This window comes from Peromyscus californicus, unplaced genomic scaffold (assembly GCF_007827085.1).
Source record: "Peromyscus californicus insignis strain IS unplaced genomic scaffold, ASM782708v3 Scaffold_7__1_contigs__length_154581171, whole genome shotgun sequence".
NCBI lineage: Eukaryota > Metazoa > Chordata > Mammalia > Rodentia > Cricetidae > Peromyscus > Peromyscus californicus.
The window spans coordinates 100,126,984-100,145,578 of NW_026294595.1; the positions used below are offsets into that span (position 1 = coordinate 100,126,984).

General features: G+C 46.8%; 1 protein-coding gene across 1 annotated transcript in view; it reads right to left on the reverse strand.

The window, feature by feature from the left end:
* The window catches only part of Shc4 (SHC adaptor protein 4), a 99,145-nt gene extending 80,997 nt beyond the window's left edge, over positions 1–18,148 (reverse strand). Inside the window, exon 1 of the mRNA XM_052723543.1 lies at positions 16,762–18,148. Coding sequence (XP_052579503.1) covers positions 16,762–17,346 — 585 coding nt within the window. The 5' untranslated portion in view covers positions 17,347–18,148. The remainder of the gene's footprint in view (positions 1–16,761) is intronic.
* Positions 18,149–18,595: the final 447 nt, after the last annotated feature.

An 18,595-nucleotide genomic window follows, 5' to 3' on the forward strand; every position in this document is an offset into this window, starting at 1 on the left:
GCTGTGTGGTAGGAGGAGCTTCAGCTAAGGAGCTTCAGGGAAGCCAGAAGATTTCTCAGAACAAGGGATGTGGGAGGAGTCGGGAAGGGCAAGCAAGGAAGGCTGGAAGAGGGGTTACCAGGTAGTGGGTGCGGGACAAGAGTAAGGGGTGCTCCACAACTCCAAGGAGTGCAGTGAGACGAAAGCCTGGAGACGTGGCAGGGAGTATCAGCAGGGAGTATTGTACATTCCTTTCCAAACCAGATGCGATGATGGCGCACACCTTTGATCCCAGCAATCAGGAGGCAGAGGCAGGCAGATCCCTGAGTTCAAGGCCAGCCTAGACTACCGAGCAACTTCCAGGACAACCCGGACTACGCAGAGAAACCCTGTCTCAAAAAAACAAAACAATACATTCATGATGAACTGTTTGACAGTTAGAGTGTGGAAGCTGAGTCTTCCGAAGTCTTCTATTCTCAGAACCTAGAACAGTGTGGAGCCACCGTGGACTTTCTAAACAATTGCTGAATGCCTGCCTGATTATTATTACCAAACTCCAGCCAAGCCTCGCTTAAACGTGATAGCAATTTCTCCTCGTTCTTCCGTGGGATTCCAAACTACATTTCCTTCCAACCCACTTCTTAGACCCAAATAAATAAAGCTAAAAATACAGCCCGGGTCATGAATCATAAATGAGATGGAAAAGCAGAGGCTCACAGAGGCTAATCTGTTTCCCGGAGAGGCCTGCTGGATGTCCTTTGCTCTGAAAGGCTAGGCAAAAAGCCAGCACCATGTTCTTCAGACCCTCAGTGTGATTTGCAGGCCTGCTACCCGGAGTCTAAGCTTGCCAGGTCCAGAGGTAAAGGACTGGAACCTTGTGCAGCCCATTATAGAGATGCAGGCCCAGAGGCAGGTGTCAATAAGGATGCTAACGGGTGTAGACAAAAAAATGATGTGACTATTGTCCTCATGGTCCAGGATGTCCACCATGGCTTTTGTTTGTTTCTTCTTTTTGGCTATGGCTTCAATGCTATAGCTTCTGTAGCCAAGGCAACACCATAACTCTGTCAATCATTCCAATGGCTTAATGAATGACCTACCAGTTATATTTTGTACACGTGTTTAATTAAATTGGGATGTAATTATAACCTAATAATGATGTGTCTGTATAATCTCTCCTGACCACCCATAATCCACTTAAAGTGGAACATCCTTTTTATGACATTATTTCTCAATTCTATTTCTACAAATAGAATAATTCTATTTCTCAATTCTTGAAAAAATTAGTTATGCCCTCTATTCACAAATCTGATTGAGTCTTGAGAAGTGAGAACCTAGCGTATGTGTTGCATCAGAATAAGGAACGACCAGCTGACCCTTTCTCTCCACTCTTCCCAGATCAAAAAACCCATGAATCTTTCTAAGCCCCTCCCGACTCCTTCCCGTCCTCACTATCATATCCTGGGTCCTCCAAAACCTCTATGGCCAATTCCAGTCAGCTAGTCATTGACTCCATCCCCTGATTCAAGGTTAACTTTATTAACAGTCTCAGAGTGTCACAGTACAATCAAATATCCCACAACAGTTCTGTGGTGGAGTCTGATTCTGGTGGTAGACTGAAGGAAAACCCAAGCTTGGAGGAATCTCAGAGGTCATCCATCACAACGTCTCTACTTTTCATCAACAAAATAATCATGGTGCATCTCAGCAAAGGGGAGGCAGAGGCAAGCTCACTAAACACAAGGGTTTGTTTTGGTTTTTGCTTGTAGGAATCTGTATTTCAAGGAAAGAAACAATAAGCTAAGGAGAAGAGCGATTTTAAGGGTAGTCTAGCCTTGAGCATGCTCAGCGACAATGTTGACAGTCACTGGAAAGAGGAGAGACCATGGTAGGTTCACAGTTCCTGGGCCAGGCGAGAACGGAAACATTCATAAAGCTCGCAAGGCCTAATTCAGATAAATCATCTTTTTTTTTTTTTTTGTCTTTTGGTTTTTCGAGACAGAGTTTCTCTGTGTAGTTCTGGTGCCTGTCCTAGATCTCGCTCTGTAGCCTCCTGAGTGCTGGGATTAAAGGTGTGCACCACCACCTTCTGGCTCAGATAAATCATCTTTAATGATGAGTTGGGTTCAACTGAGTTCCTGAATCAAACAGCTTCTGGAGTGGGGAGGAACATCTGCCCTTTCCATATGTCTGGGTAGCTTTCAGGGCATCTTACACCTTATGAGGAATAGGGGCAGAGCCTCTGTGTTAAGTCCGAAAGCTGCTGTGGAATGTGGTGGCAGGACCCAGGCCTTTAACGGCCATAGTTGTTACTTCAGGATTAGACCAAAGACTCACTGTGATGGCATTTCAGAAGGGGCAATCTTGCTAGTCAGTATTTTAAAAAAATAGACAGTTTTGGGCCTGAGATGGCTCAGCAGATAAAGGCTCTAGAAATCAATTCTGATAACCTGAGTTCAGTCTCCAGGAGGACCCACATGGAAGAAGGAGAGAGTTGATTCTCCTCTAAGCTCCTTGTATATGCTGGGGTGCAATCATGCACAGGAAGGAAGGAAGGAAGGAAGGAAGGAAGGAAGGAAGGAAGGAAGGAAGGAAGGAAGGAAGGAAGGAAAAAGAAATGTAATTTAAAACAAATAAACAAAAATCCCACTTTGAGTCATAAACCCTTTGTTTCTGAAGCCAAAAGTGACCAGAACAAGGTCACCATCATTGGGCTCTAACTGAGCATGGCAGTTTGTCTAGTTGCTCACTTCCCACAGACAGGAAGTTCCTGATGCATCTACTCTACAGTTGTGATTCCGACTTAAATACTGTTAGGCCCTCTATTAGGTCAGTACCTTCAGAATGAATCTCCAACAGGACTTTAGGTTCAGTTGTATGTTTTATGGCCTGTACTCTTTAGAGGGAGAAAACCCAGCATTTTTTAGTTGAGGAGGAAAAAAGGGTACAAGGAAGTTCTCTGTCTCCTTTTGTTTGGTTGTGTGTTTAGGAGTTTTTGTTTTGTTTTGTTTCTATTGTCCTTTTTTGAGATAGAATCACTACATAGCCATGGCTGGCTGGGAACTTCCTAAGTAGACCAGGCTGGCCTTGAACTCTCAGAGATCCACCTGCCTCCTGACACCAGGCCCTGCCTGTCCTGTCTCTTTTACAGTCCCTTAGTGTGAGTTGGATCGTGACACAGAGTAACAACTCTGTAGGAACATAATTCAGCATAAGTAGTCAATAGCACAGGTGTGTGGTGGTTGGTCATCAGTGACAATCTGTTTGGCTTCGGAATCATCCAGGAGACACGTACCTCTGTGCTTGTCTGTGAGAGTTTGCAAAGAGGCTTAACTGTGATGGTGCCCACCTGCAATTCAGGCAACAACGTTCCAGGGGCTGGAGTCCAGGACTCAGTGCTAAGGGCAGGAGGAGGAAGTGATTGAACCTATCCTCTTCCTAACCTTGGGCATGAGGTGAGCAGCTGCTTCCTGCCCCCCTTCCACCATGCCTTCCAGCCACAATGGGTGGGCCATATTCCCTTTTCCATGGTGAGCCCAGATGAACCCTTCTTCTCTTAGTCACTTCTGTTGGGTGTTTTGTCATAGCCATGAAAAGAGTAGCTAACACAAAAGGCATGCTCAAGTGCAATGCTAGGGCCCAAGAGAACTCAGGGAGTCGTACACAATGAAGAGTCCATCTCAAGCTTGACTCCCATGGAGCCAGGCAGTTTCCCTCCTCCCCCTGACACCTACACTCCAAGCCTGCAGCTATGATCCCTGACAAGCGGCATTCGTGAATAAAACAGTGGGAACCATGAAGAGTAGGTGGTAGCATGCCGGGTGTCAGCCAGGCACTCCTGTGACCTCCAAAGACAGCTTGCTCGCTGAATCACTTCCTTTAACATCCTTCTGAAGTATCCTATGCTGAGAAGTCTCTGATCCTCCCACTGAAGAACAGAGACAGTCAATGCGGCATGACTGGAAGATTACCCTTGTTGGTGATCTTTCTGTAGGTTTGATAAGTAGGTGTGAAATCTACCCCCGTAGCAAATTTCCAGTATCCAATAGGAAATTACTAATGTTAGCCCTGTGCTGAATGCTAGAGCTTTAAACCTAGTGACCTGAAAGTTTGTGTCCTTTGACATATATCTCCCTGTCTGTCCTTCCTCATCCTGGTAACTACTGTCCTGCTCTTCATTTCTGTGTTTTCAGTATGTGTGTCTGTGTTCACATGCGTACGTGTGCTTGTTCGTGTGTGTGAATTCCATATAAGTAAAAAATGTACCCCGATGTACCCTCAAATGTATCCAGTTTTAATGCCACCATTTTTCCAGCTTCCTCTTTCAAAACCATGAGACAAATGCAGGAGGATGTCATTAGGTAGGACTTGAAGGGGAATTCCTTCAAAGGTGGCTAACTCAGCCAGAAGGTGCAGCATTTTACCCTCACCCTTCTTTTCTCCTACTACCTAGACAACAATGTGGCGGTGGGTGCTCCGGCGGCAATGACACCACCTTGAGAGGACCCGAGGATGGAAGCCATGAGGTAAGGATGGCCAAACAGAAAAATGGAAGGAGCCTGAGCTGACGACTTTGTGGCAACCTTGCAACCCTGATCCCGCCACCTGCAAACATTTTTCTAACTGAGCAAACGAGGGGACTCTCTGTCTTGGTGAAATCCATTCCTCTCAGAACATCTTCACCCAAATGTCCAAGGCCCCTTAATCCGTTCTCTGGGGGTGGTGGTGGGGAGTTCTGCCCCCCTTGGTCCCACTTTCCCAGAGAGTTCATCAAAGAGTTTTCTCACGAGAGGCTTGATGGCTCTCCAACAGCATGATAACGTTTGAATCACTGTTGACTGGAAGTGGAGCCTTCCTATGAAATGACTGGATGTTCCAGACCCACAACTCCTACTGCCCTAAGCTCAGCGGAGAACACACAACCCTGTCCCCAGTCATCTTCGACATTTCAGAGAAACACAACAATGAAAAAGTCAGTAGACAAACCAAAACAAAAAAACTAGAAAAGCTGGTGTATTTGTCGCCCTTTGCCAGCCAAGTGAGACAACATCTCCTTCGTTAGGAGACCGAGGTCTGTGCCAACAGCTGGAACATTGGGGTCAAAGATGAACTAACATCCATCCACATGATGGGGTAAAGCAGCTTGGAGTTGGGCAAACAGATAAGGAAAAGCGAATCGGTTAAAGGGAATTTTTTTTTTTAGTGTTTCTCATACACACACACACACACACACACACACACACACACACACACACACACACATATTAGGGCCAAACATTTGGGTTTGGATAACCATTTAGGGTACTTGTCTCTGGGGAAGACGAATTCTTCACTACATGGTATTACTAATTGCTAACACTGTCCTACCTGAGAAAAGTATTTTCTCCAAATGACAAAAACTGTTGAGAACAAATTACACCTTCTTAATAAACCTTATCCGAATTTGGTTAATGTTTACAAAATGCTGCGGAAATGTATAGGGCATCCCAGGAGACCAGAGGCTATCACTGAGAAAAACAAACATCAAGGCATCATCAACATCTAAGACATCGACTCTTAGTTCGCAGCAGTTTGTAAAAGCAGTAAGCGTGAAGGGAACTTATACCTCCCAAATAAAGGGGCAGGCCCTCAGTGAGCATGGATCACAACTAAGGGACAATGTACATCATGACAAAAGCTGCAGGGGCCTTGTGAGTCATGTCAACAAATCAGGTTGCAGAATTGCTAACATGTGATAGATACGACAATAAAATTCCCTGTCTGGGTTTGCCTTGACCCACCTCTTGCACCGAGCAGGGTACTGGTGTGTCTACACCCACACAGAAATGTGTCACTAGGCTGATGTCTTTGACTGTGAACTGTGAGTTCACTGGGAAACATCTTCATTTAGCAATCACTATACATATAAAATCTACACAGACATTACACACATTGATAAGGTGTAAATGTTGGTTTAATTTTTTTAAAGTCATTCTATGAAAATAGGTCAGAAGCTTGGTTAAAACGACTCCGTGATGACAAGTTGCTTTTAAAAAATAATGTTAAGTTGGAGGTAGCTAAGGCTATTCAAAAATGTAGTCAAACATGAAGTGCTATTGTCTCTGCCCTCATCTGCTTTGAAGATGTTGGCAGGAGCCCTTTCGCTGTAGAGAAATGAAGAAGTGGAATGCAGATGGGAGGCTGTGGGCGGAGTTTACTCAAAAAGAATATGAATCATTGCATGTGGCATTCAAATAAAGAACCTTGACTTCACAGCACAAATGTGTACTTGTATAAGCTATGTCTGTGTCAAAATTACATACGTAACGTTTTCTGGTTTTCTTTTCCAGTCTCAAGGGAATCAGAGGAGCGGCTTCTGCTGTGCGGTATTAGGAGGCTCTGCAGTCTCCACCACTCACTGAAATCACCTACAGTCCCTCCATTTAATGGAACAGTTGTCAGGTAAAGGCGGCTGACCCCTGATCTACAAAGCACAACACAAGGCAGATAGATGTTCTCCACACTTCTGCCTGCTGCTGGTTACCTCTCTCTCATGCCCAGTTCAACTTGTCTGAAATGGAACCTCCCTCCTGATGCTTCTTCTCCTGCTGGGGTCCCCACGTCTTTCACTGGCATCGCCCTCCACCCCAAGGTACCTCTGATGCCTTATTTGCAGATATGAGTCTGTACATTAGAGACCATGAAGACTCCACCAGAAAACTCTGAGATCTAATAAACAGCAAAGTGACAGGATATAAAATTACTAGTAAAAATGGTAGCCTCTCCTCATAACAATTTCAAAACCTCTCTTCACAGAAAAAAAAATCTTAAAATTCCTATGGAATCAAAAATCTCTGGGATAACCAAAGCAATTCTGAGCAAAAAGAATGATTCTGGAGGTGTGGCCACAGCTGATTTCAAGGTGTACTACAGAACCATCGGAATAAAAACAGCTTAGTAATGGCACAAAAGTAGGCATGTAAGTCCATGGAGTGAAGCAGCAGATATAAAGCCACACAGCCACAGCTACCTGATTTTTGACATAGATGCCAAACATATACACTGGAGAAAAGACTGTCTCCGGCAAACAGCGTGTGGGCATACACACGAAGAGTGATGAGACCAGATCTGTATCTCCCACTCCACACAAAATCAACTCCAAAGAGATCAAAGACCTTCATGCAAAACCCAAAACTCTGGAGCTACCAGACACGAAAAGACTTCAAGATACAGGCATAATCAAGGACTTTCTGAACAAGTCTCCAGTCATTCAGGAAATAATGCCAACACTTGACAAATGGGACCCTATGAAACAGAAATGCTTCTACTCAGCAAAGGAATCAGTCAACTGAAAGAAGAGACAGCGGACAGAATGAAAGAAAACCTTTGCTATTTATGAACGTTATAGGGGGCTAATATCTAGACTATAGAAAAAAACTAAGAAAACTAAACAAGAACTCAAATAACTCTATAATAGATGATGAGCTAATGAAATAGACAGGTCTCAAAAGATGAAAAGGCTCATAAATATTCAACCTCACTGGGCATCAGAAAAAATACAAACCATGTTAAGATTCCATCTCACTCCAGTTAGAGGGCAGTTACAAAGAAAACAACAAATGCTGGTGAGGATGTGGCAAAGAGAACCTTTACACATTGCTGGCAGGATTAGAAATTTGTCCAGCTGCTTTGGAAGTCAGTATGGAGCCTCCTCTGAAAACTAAAATTCGATCGAATCTAATAGGACCTGGGTACACCACTCCTGGGTTTTTCCAAAGGACTCCAAGTCAACACATCACAGAGACACTTGCACATCATGTTTATTGTAGCACAGAACACAGCAGCATGGAACTAAGCGAGGTGCCTATCTACAGAGGAATGGATTAGGGAAATGTGGTGTATGTACAGGTGTGCATGTGTGCCTGTGACAGCCAAGGTCAATGTCCAGAGTCCTCCTCTATTGTTCTCTACCTTAGTTTTTGAGACAGCTTCTCTCACTGAACATAAAAATGCACTGACTGGCTAGGGTGGCTGACCAACTACTCTGAGGAATCCACCTGTTTCCTTCCCCACCACACACATAGACACACATACATACATACACATATGCATAGACACACATACACACACATGCACACACACTTACACACATATACATACAGGCAGACATACCCACATAACACATACATACATACATATGCATACATATACACATATATACACGCATACACACACACACACATACATACACATATATCCACTCATATGCACACACACATACACACACAGATACATATACAGACACACACTTTTTGCATAAACTCTAGGGGTCTGAACGCAGGTATTCATTCTTGCAAGGCAAGCACTTCACTGAGCCATTTCCTATTCCCTCCAACTACGTTCGAATTATGCGTTTAATCGTTTTCCAACAAATAGCTCAAACAAATTATTCTCTAATGCTGTGATAGATAATTTTATGTCAGTTTGACACAAGCTAAAGTCACCTGGAAAAGGTCTCCATAATATCCAACTAACTATAGGGCATTTTCTTAATCAGTGGTTGATGGGGAAGAACCCAGCCCATGGTGGGTGATGTCATCCCTAGGCTGGTGGTCCTGGGTTCTATAAGAAAGCAGGCTGAGCAAGCCAGTAGCAGCATTCCTCCATGGGCTCTGCATCGGCGGCTCCTGCCTCCGGGTTCCTGCCCTGTGTGAGTTCCTGCCCTGACTTCCCTCAGTGGTGGACTGTGATGTGGCAGTGTCAGCCGTATAAACCCTTTCCTTCCAAACTTGCCTTTGGTCATGGTGTTTCATCACGGCAATAGTAACTAAGTCAGTTGCTGAGAAGAAAAGTCCAATTTCTAACATTATTCTTACAGCACATGATCTGAAGGTTTTTGCTTTATGTCGCGTCTTCTCAACGGGAGGGAATCTCCAACCTCAGAGGAGGTTTGGGGCCTGTAAATTAGTTGTTAAAGCTCTGAATGTGTTGCCCTACTAAAATGCTGGTGCCAATAATGGTAGGGCGTGCCACTTACCATATTTAGTCACTGTTCTAGTGCTGTGAAGACACACCATGACCAAGGCAACTGTGTTGGTCCATTATCACCACGGTGGGGGGCACGGTGGGACTATGGCAGCGCTCACAGCACTGGAGCAGTCGCCAGCTACATCCTGATGCACAGGCAGAGAGCAAGAGACCGGGCCTGGCAAAGGCTTACCGAGGCCACACCTACTCCAGCAAGGTGGCATCTACAGAGCCTATGGGGGCCGTTCTTATTCAAAGCACCACACATGCCCACCTAGCCTCTAAATGCTGTTTACGTTGGGGTGTGCCTGTTACAGCAGAATCTGCTGCTAATAGGGAGCATACTTTGTCTTGCTGTGAGTGTGTTTGATATCCTGAGGGGTTGGGGTACCGCTGGGACGGAAGTAGAATGGGAAAGTATGCATTTCAGAAAGTGTACGGGCTTAGGAGAGGAGAAAGAAGGAAGAATATAAGATGCAACTTAGGCTACAGTTTCTAGGAATCCCTAGGTTATTCCTCTTTCATTATGAGCTCCTGACTCACTCCAGGCTGAACTTCTTTCTCTGAGTGACTCAGCACTATTGGCTGGTTCGGCTCCACCAGGCTCCTTATGGGAGCTGCCTGTGCACTGAGAGGTGTTTGGCTGCATCTAAACACCAAGGCCAGAAGAGCTCCTTCCCTCCCGGTTGTTACTCCAGGTATTGCCAAATGGCCTGAGGGGTAAAATAAAACCACCCCTGACTGTGAACTGCAACACTCATCACAGTCAGCATTTTCCATTTCTATGTGCAGAAGAATCATGCAGAGGGCTTAACAAAATGCAGGTTTCTGGGCCTCTGCCTCATATATTCTGGTCCAGGATGTAGGTTAGAAATCAAGATTTTTGCTGGGCGGTGGTGGTGCATGCCTTTAATCCCAGCACTCCGGAGGCAGAGCCAGGTGGATCTCTGTGAGTTCGAGGCCAGCCTGGGCTACAGAGCGAGATCCAGGACAGGCACCAAAACTACATGGAAAAACTCCATCTCGAAAAACTAAAAAAAAAAAAAGAAAAAGAAAAAGAAATCAAGATTTTTGACAGATGTAGGAGTTCTTGGAAGACTTTTGGAAATAACACAATGAAGAGTAAGTAAGATAAGCAAATGTCTTCATCTTGCAGAAGGTTTTTACTCTATTGCTCTGAGGGATCAAGGGAAGGGACATGGTGAGGTACCAAGGTCAAATTTAGTCACACACACACACACACACACACACACACACACACACACACACACACACCCCTAGCCTCAAAGTATACCTTTGAATGTCCATTCCTCCCCATAATGAGACAAATTTTGTTTGTACGAAGCTTTTGCATCCTTTTCTTTTCTCATTTTATCCCGTCCCTAACCACATGAGAAATCTTATCAAGTTCAAGCAAAATTTGTTTTAAAAGTTTTCTCGCTCCCAAACAACTGCTGTACAAAGTGACTGCTGACACACACAGACTCTTTGTGAAGTGTGGACAGCCTGTTCCAGGGTGCTGCCACATTTACAGGACAGCAAAGGCTCTTCCCACAGAGGAGGCAGGGTCCCTCCCTCAGTTCTGTCCCCAAGTACTCTTTGTCCCACTCCATAAAAGAAAGAAACCCCAGTATGCTTCCTCAAAAAGACTTCTCAGTTTGTCAGTCTGGTTTTATTTGGAAAATGGAGATAAAGAGAGAGGTTAGAAGCTTCTTCACATGGCCATGCCACAGGCTGATGTGCAAACGGAGCCACCTGTGGGTACACACAGCCTATGGGGGTGAGCGGAGCTGAGCGGAAGGGGTGTAGAGCCACCTTGACCCATACGTGAAGGGCGATCTGCAGGTCACTTGCTAGACTGTGTGCTGGGAACCACAGCTGGCTCATTCTTGCAGCGTGGATTGAGTGGAAGGTGTGCACACGAGACGAAGTCATAGTCAGGAAATGGCAGCCAGGGATCCCAGCACACTGTGTCACTCTGCTCCAACATGGACACATGCCACCCACAAAATGCTCCTTAAACAAGAGTGAAATGGGCAAAGCCTATGCTCTCTGGGGTCTGCTAGGGTTTGGATATGGTTTGACTATGTCCCCAAAAATTCAGGTACTGAAGCGTGGGTCTTAGTGTGGCCCTGTCAGGAGGTGAGGGGATCTTTGAAAACTGGAACCCAGCAGGAGAAGAGGACAGAGAATTTGGTTTTTGGGTGCGTTCCCTCGGAAAGTTCTCACAGCACCCTAATTAGTTCCCACAAAAGTTGAGTTGTTATAAAAGAGGAAGCCTGGACCCTGAATCACTCTGGCTTTTTCTCTCTCCCATAACCTCCCTCTCACTATGTTTTCATCAAGATGCTACCTACCATATTATGATACAGTCAAGGGGCTGTCACCTGAGACCAAGTAGATGGGGCTGTCCAGTCCTGGACTTACCGCCTCCAAAGGTGTGAATTGAGTCAACCTCTCTTCTTTATATGCTATTCCGACATTGGATAATTCTTACAGCAGTGGAAAACAGACTAATACAGGCTCCCAACCACTCTCCCACACTCTCTTTTACTTTCTTACTATTATTTTAAGACTACTTTCCTATAAGAAAAAAAGCTTTCATTTTGATCGTTGGTACTTTCGAAAGCACGCCCATCATCTTACCCAGGTAGAGCCAACCTGCAGTAGAACATTCAATGCAGGGAACCAGGAGAAATAAGCAAGGCGAGCTTAGGAAACAAGAGTGTTAGCCAGTTATCTGGATTCTACCACTAAGGGGATGTGTGGTCTGAAGCAAGGCGCTACTTATAATTAAGCCTCTGTTTGCTCAACTGCAAGAGCTGAGACTTATTGATCCCTATGACTGTTTTGCACTGCTGTCCAGTGGTGTGAAAGAACTGGAGAGGTCAAGGGATGTGTAAGGGTCTCAAGAGAAGCCACTTCCCATATGCATTGCCCTGCTCCCCCACACTCCCTATACTCCACCCCTACCCTCCCTACATCCACCAGCTCCACTCAGGAGTAATATGCCTTTCTTGCCTCCATGGTGGCAGCCAGCTGAGGACCACACAGAAAGGGACAAGAGTCACCCACTGTGCCCCTGAGGCCATTCCTTCAAATGGCCACCAAGAAGCTACAAATAATTTCCTTCAGGAAGCTCTAATAACGGAGCTCCTGATAATACAGATGAATGGAAAGGAAGCCCTGACTCAAGCTCCAAGACAGCATTTTGTTCCAATTTCTGGTTTTAAACAGGAGCAAAAGAAGCCCCGGGGGTGAAGTGACCCACCCAAGGTCATACAGCCGGTTGGTATCGGAGCCCCTGCTTTAGTTCAGTCCTGTAAAGAGAAAGGAGACCTGGAGTCTCTGAGTGCTGGGCTGGGTGTAGCTCTAGTCCTGGGCTCCCCACGCAGTTCACAGGTAGTAGTGTGGGCTACATCCAGATCAGACAAAGAGGATGCAGAGTGTTGGCTTATTGGCTCACAAATCAGACACATCCTTAGACAGGGGTTGTCTCAGGAAAGGAGCAGGCTGTGATATCTACAAAGGAAAGGAAGACGCCCCTCAACTCATGCTGCTGAACAGTGCTGAGGCCCATGTGAGCAGACATGTAATTAAGATGAGTTCTCCCAACAGAAGCAGGCCTTAATCCAGCTGTTCCTGTTCCTGAAGGAGAGGATTTGGTCATGGGCACCAAGCAAGACTGCCGTATGAAAACAGTGGCTATGAGGAGAGGGATGCACCTGTCACCGCAAAACACCCAGAACTGTTGGCACTTACCAGAAGCTGTAAGAGGTGAGGAAGGATTCCTCTCACAGAGCCACGGTAGAGAGCTGGCCCTTCTAATATTTTCACTTGAAGCTTCTTGACTCCTTGACTAGAGTCAAGTTCTGTTGCATAAACCACCCAGTTCGTGGCACTTGCCACAGGAGCCCTGGGGAGCTATTTCAGTTTCGTTGAGAAGGACTAGGCAAAGTGGGGAGCCTATAACCATGCAGATACGCAGCAAGGCCAGGTGTATGAGCTGATCCTGAGAGAGCCTTCTCCTGCACAGCACGGCCCTTCATCTACTTGGCTCCATTAATAAGCTTCCAGGCGATATGTTCGAGGGGGTTGCTAACGGGAAGAGAAGGGGGTGAGAGAAGGCAAACCCGGCTGGGAAGCTCAGTCTGCTACTTACTAGCTGTCATGTACAGACATCATACACTCTCTGGGCTGTTTTAGAGAAGACAGTCTTCTGCAGAGGATAATAGCAAGGGCCACTGGTGGAGGTCCCCAAGGTACCTCTTTCTGCCTTAGTCTTTGAATTCTGTTAGGGTTGGAGAGCGGTGGGAAATAAAACTAACGTTCTGAAGGAGAGAGAAGGAAGAAAGGGCCCTGGAGTGACTAGATGCTGGTGCAAGATTCGCAAGAACTCAGAGCTTGCTCCTTTTGATCCCACACTCACTGCCGGTTGTACAGGGCACCTCAGACCAACGTGAGTGCCCATTCATGACTAGAGTGCCTTGGGAAGACCTCTGAGAGGTGAGTCTTTGTCTTATGGTGAAGACAAAAGTCATCGTCGACCCTATGTGATGGACTTCACCCACTCCAGTACTTTACCCAGGCTACAGTTCCACCCCTGGCTTGGTGGCTCACAAAGAATGGATCGTTAGGCCACCTTCCCCGAGAACCTTCCAAGAGCACCAAAATTCTAGCTAAGTGAAAGTTCCTTAAAAATAGGCTCCTAGGAGTCGTAGAAAAATTTTTGATAGCATTACTAATTCTACATCTTAAGACCACTAGAAGAATCATTCCGGTTTTTTTAAGGTTGTTTAACCCCAAAACTCTAACTTAGGGTAAATGGAAAACGGAGTCTGTTGCAATGAATGAAGATACCATCACAGTGCTGATCCTGACCCAAAGGATACAGCATCTCCACCCAAGTGCCTGGCTTTCTGTTTACCCTGCTTTTCCACTCTCCACGGCATCACTAACATTTGAAACAGGACACCAACTTGTCTATCTATTAAAAGCTCCGCAGGGATGAGACCCATCTGACGCCTAGAGTTTGTCTATTTTGTTAACCAATGTCCAGGTTCTACAACAGTTCCTGCAATGGGATTGGTTCACAACATGTGTAAGCCGTACAAATGAGTGACTGGGAGTAGAGGGTGATACATATGTGGATAAGGATGCAGAACATGGCTCCTTTTGCCTACAAAATTTGCTCCTAAGTCCTCATTGGACCCATGTCTACTTGCCATTCAGGACATCTCTTGATCCCTTGACCTGAATCTATTGCTCCAAGCAAGCTTTTATTCACATCTTCCACACACGTGTGCCCGTAGACAAGAGTACAGCATTCATGGTGTGTCTTGCTAATACAATTATTTTCACTGAAAATTAAGAGGTTGGTGCTTCATTTTTAGAAATTGGTTCACATCCCAACAGAATTTTCGGGAACAGAAGGCCAGCCAGGGTGGGGCCCTGTGGGGAAGAGAGCTAAGAATGGTAAACAGGAGACATGACTCCAGACTTCACTCTCTTGACTCGAAAAATTAGTTCTTTGGAATTTAGTTTCCTCAGAGACATTTTAACTTGATAGCATGACAAATATAATCCTTTTGTTTTTCGAGGTAGGATCTATAAACATTAAGATATTTTAGGCTTTGTGAGAAAGGCACCTAAAACCAGAGATGCACGCCACAATATTGTAGCAATATTGTGAGTTCATCTGGGTCATGGGGTCAGCACTTCTCCTGAGGTAAGTTATCATCGTGAGAAGACTGCTGGCCTCCTCATTAAAAACCCAGAAACACTGGTAAGGGTACCTCCCAGGGAACATGGACATCACCCAGCAACTCTTCACCCTTAAAATTATACAGGTATGTGAGTGTGAGGAGCCAGCAGGAGTACACGACAGAAGGGAATGTGGGGCTGAGGGTAGGCATCTGAAGCAGTGGACAGGTGCCAAGAGTACAGATTTGGGAATCGATCCAAACCATAAAGGGTTGGCACCCTACAGCTTGACAAATGCAAAGCACTTGTGAACTTTCTACAAACATGCAAGCCTGGCCAGGGTGTGCTACTCCCTGTGGAGGGCAGGAGCTGGACTCCACATGCTTATCTTTGTTAGGGGCTGTGTCAAGTCATCCCAAACCCTGTTCTCTTTGCAATCCTTCCACACCCATCATTAAGCCTTCCTTGAGATCTATGTGGTCGGTTTGCAATGCTCACACTTCAGTTTCTACTATCCGTTCTGACTTTTTAAGCTCGATGCTGAGCCAAGGAGACTGCTTACTGGTATACCAGCACCTCTAGATATCTGATAAGATATCTGCTGTAATCTGATAAGTCAAAAGTAAACAGGAATTCTCTTTCCTAATTTACTCCATTTTTGTCTCTGGCACCGTGAGTGTCACCCAAGACTTAACTTGGGAAGTTACTCTTCATTCATCAGTTTTCATCCTAACTTATCTACATCCCCCCCACCCCACCCCCACCCCCGGTGAAGAACAGCAAGCAATCTTACTGGTCCTAGGCATGTCTTCCTGCTCCCACAGGAGCTAAATAAACCAGCAGGTGGATCTTTTAAAAACCACGTTCGTGATTTGCCTGCCAAACTATGAGGGTCTTGCTCACCAGTGTTTATAGCCTCTTCATTTGGCCCTTGGGGAACTTGATGACCACTGTCTCTTCCCTGCTCTAACTTGTTCAGTTCCTGAGGACTGGGTACTAGCCACCCCCCCACACACACACACACAAACACAAACACACACCTGCTTCTCTCACTCTCCAGGACAAACCCCATGCTTCCCTGAAGGGCCCACAGTGACTTGCCATTGTCATGGCACACTTCATAAATCTCAGAACCCCGGGGATGGAGAGATGGCTTAGGAGTTAAGAGCATTGGCAGTTCTTCCAGGGGACCTGGGTTCAATTCCCAGCACCCACATGACAGCTCACAACTGTCTGTAACTCCAGTTCCAGGGGATCTGACACCTTCACACAGACGTATGCGCAGGCAAAACAATGCATATAAAATAAAAATAAATTATTTTTTAAAAAAATCTCAGAACCCAACTATGTCCTCTCTTCCCAAGCTCCCCAAGTATCCTCACAACACACATCAGTTGCTGAACATTGCCCTCCTGTTACCACATACCTTGAGACCTGAGCTCTAAAAGACAGAGGCTGTGTCTCTACTTACTCAGGGTTGGGCAAGGACACACACAATGCCAGTGAGGAGCCCGGCTGTAGACATACACAGGGTCAGGCCTTCCTCCTCCTGTGCAGGCTACAGCTAAGGCTAGCTCCAGCGGCAACACTCAGGACTTTGCTAGGCTTTCAGAAGTGCTTGTTAAATGTCAAACTAAAAAAAAAATTAAATCAAGTCCAGTCTCTGATATACCACACATTCTTCTATCTTAGCACAGAAATCTCTACTGTATTCACCTCAAGTATAACAGCCAGAATAACCTAGTAGGTTTCAACCATGAATCCAACAAGAACTCCTTGACACTGGACCAGAGGAGACCAGAAGTTGCCATCTTGTCTGTCTCTATGAGAAGATATGTCTGCACCAACAGCTGCCTACCGGTCAGCAACAGCTCACATCCTTGGAGCAAAGAAGGTCTGACTCTGGTACATGCCAGGTCCCTGTAGGAAATCTGTACAGCCGAGTCCCTTCTATAGATACAATGGTAGGTATGTCTTCTTGCAACCTAGAGCCCAGCCAGGTAAGGTGAAACCCCTGCAGAGAACAAGGCTGCCCTCCTGCCAGTGCCCAGGGAGCAGACCTTAGGGACTTACCCTCACAGAGTAGTTCAGACCGGACCCCAACAGGTGCTGCACAGAGTGCCTGTCCTGCCTGCTCCTGGGGGTTGGCTGTCCAGGGCCAGGCAGTGGGCAAGCATCAGGAGGCAAGGGGGTGGCTCCGTGTCCCACCTGGTCCGGATGCGGTGTAGGAGCAGGCCCAGTCCTATTTAGACTGGTTTCTGGGGAAGCTGGAGTGCTTGGAGCTTGATCCTGGCTCTCCTGGAGCTTCAGCCGAGGCACCTCTTTGGTACCCAGGCAAAAGGCTTTCAGACTCAGAAAAGTGACTGGGTTGGCCAGCTTCATGCTGGCCATACGGGGGATCAAGGTGCACAGCGCAGTGGGGCTCTCTTGGGTGGGCACAGCGGCATCTTCAGCCGGCAGGTGAGGGGCCAGGGCTGGGTAGGGAGGCGGCGACGAGCCCTTGTTTCCAACCGAGCCTCCGGGGCTCGCTTCATCCAAAGACGTGATGGACTCGTTCCGAAAGCGGCTGTACTTGGCCCTGTGAAGCATCCCCAGGTGCGCAAAGAGTCCTACATACAGAGCGAGTCCTGCCTGGCTGTCCTGGCTGCGTTCTCGCATAGCCTTGGAAGTGCTGAGACGGGGCACCGAAGCCTAAACTGCTTCGCTGTCCGGTAGACCCACAGGACAGCCACCTTTCACTTCTGCCCCGGAGGCCACCCGCCCGGGTCCCTGACTGCTCAATGATGACAGCCCAGGAAGATGCCTCCCGACTCTGATTGCAGTCCCTTCCCGGCCCTGGCAGAGGCCCCGGGGCGGGGGGAGGGGGGAGTTCCTCACCCCGGAGTCCCCCAGGCTGGGGCAGCGGGTGCTACCACGTCTTTAGCCTCAGCAAAAATAGTTATCCCCCTTCCCTCTGCGCATAGGAACTTTCAAACCTGCTCCCTCCAGCTCCCACGGGGCGGGGCAGCGACTGGCCCATTAACCCTTTATTTGTTTCCGTGATTGCTCATTTCAAAGGGAAAAATAAAAAAAGCGCATAAGAGTCAAAGGCCCTTCTGTATGGGCTGGGGTTATGACGGCTGCCCTCTCTCGGAGGATCTTGGTTCTGGGCCACCAGCCAGGAGTCCTAGCGACGGGCGCTGGTCCGCATTGTTCCTCCGGCTTGAGGTCCGGGCATCCTCGGTGCAGCTCCGGTCCGATGCCGGCCGGCCCACCCCTTCTCAGGGCTCCCTTCCCTCCCGGACCCTCCTGCAGTCTCCTTCAGGAGCCTGTGCACAGCAGAACGCTGAGCTGAGCGGATGATACGCAGGCTGTTGAAATTTTTATGAATGAATTTTGCCGAATGAATTTCCCTCGTTGTGTGAGAGCTAATAAATCTGTGAATGGAGCCGAGAATAGCTGTAATTGACTGACCGGTTGGGGTGGGGTGGGGGTGCCGCTTGGTTTTCGTCCAATCAGGCTGCAGCTTCATGAGTCATGCACAGTGAATATACTAAACTAGTAGCCCGGAGAAACGAAGCCTGGCGGAGAAGAGGGAGGGTGGTATCTGAAGAACAGGTTAGAAGTAAAGGCAATCTTTGCTCCTGGATCGTCAGTATGCTGGGAAGCGGAAGATTAAAAATCGATTTCTTTCTTGTTGAGACGGGGAGGAGCGAGAAAAGAGCTAGAAATTAGATATATAGTACCATGGACATTAGGGCATATGGTATACAAACAACTTTTTGTGCGAAGCCTAGATTCATTTTCCTTAGAAACGTAATTTTTTTTTAATTGATTGCCGCTCCATCTTCCGTCTGGTGTAATTTCCTGAGCCCATCAAATGCCCCGGGAAGATGACAGTGAAGTCAGAGCACACAGGAAGCCAGAG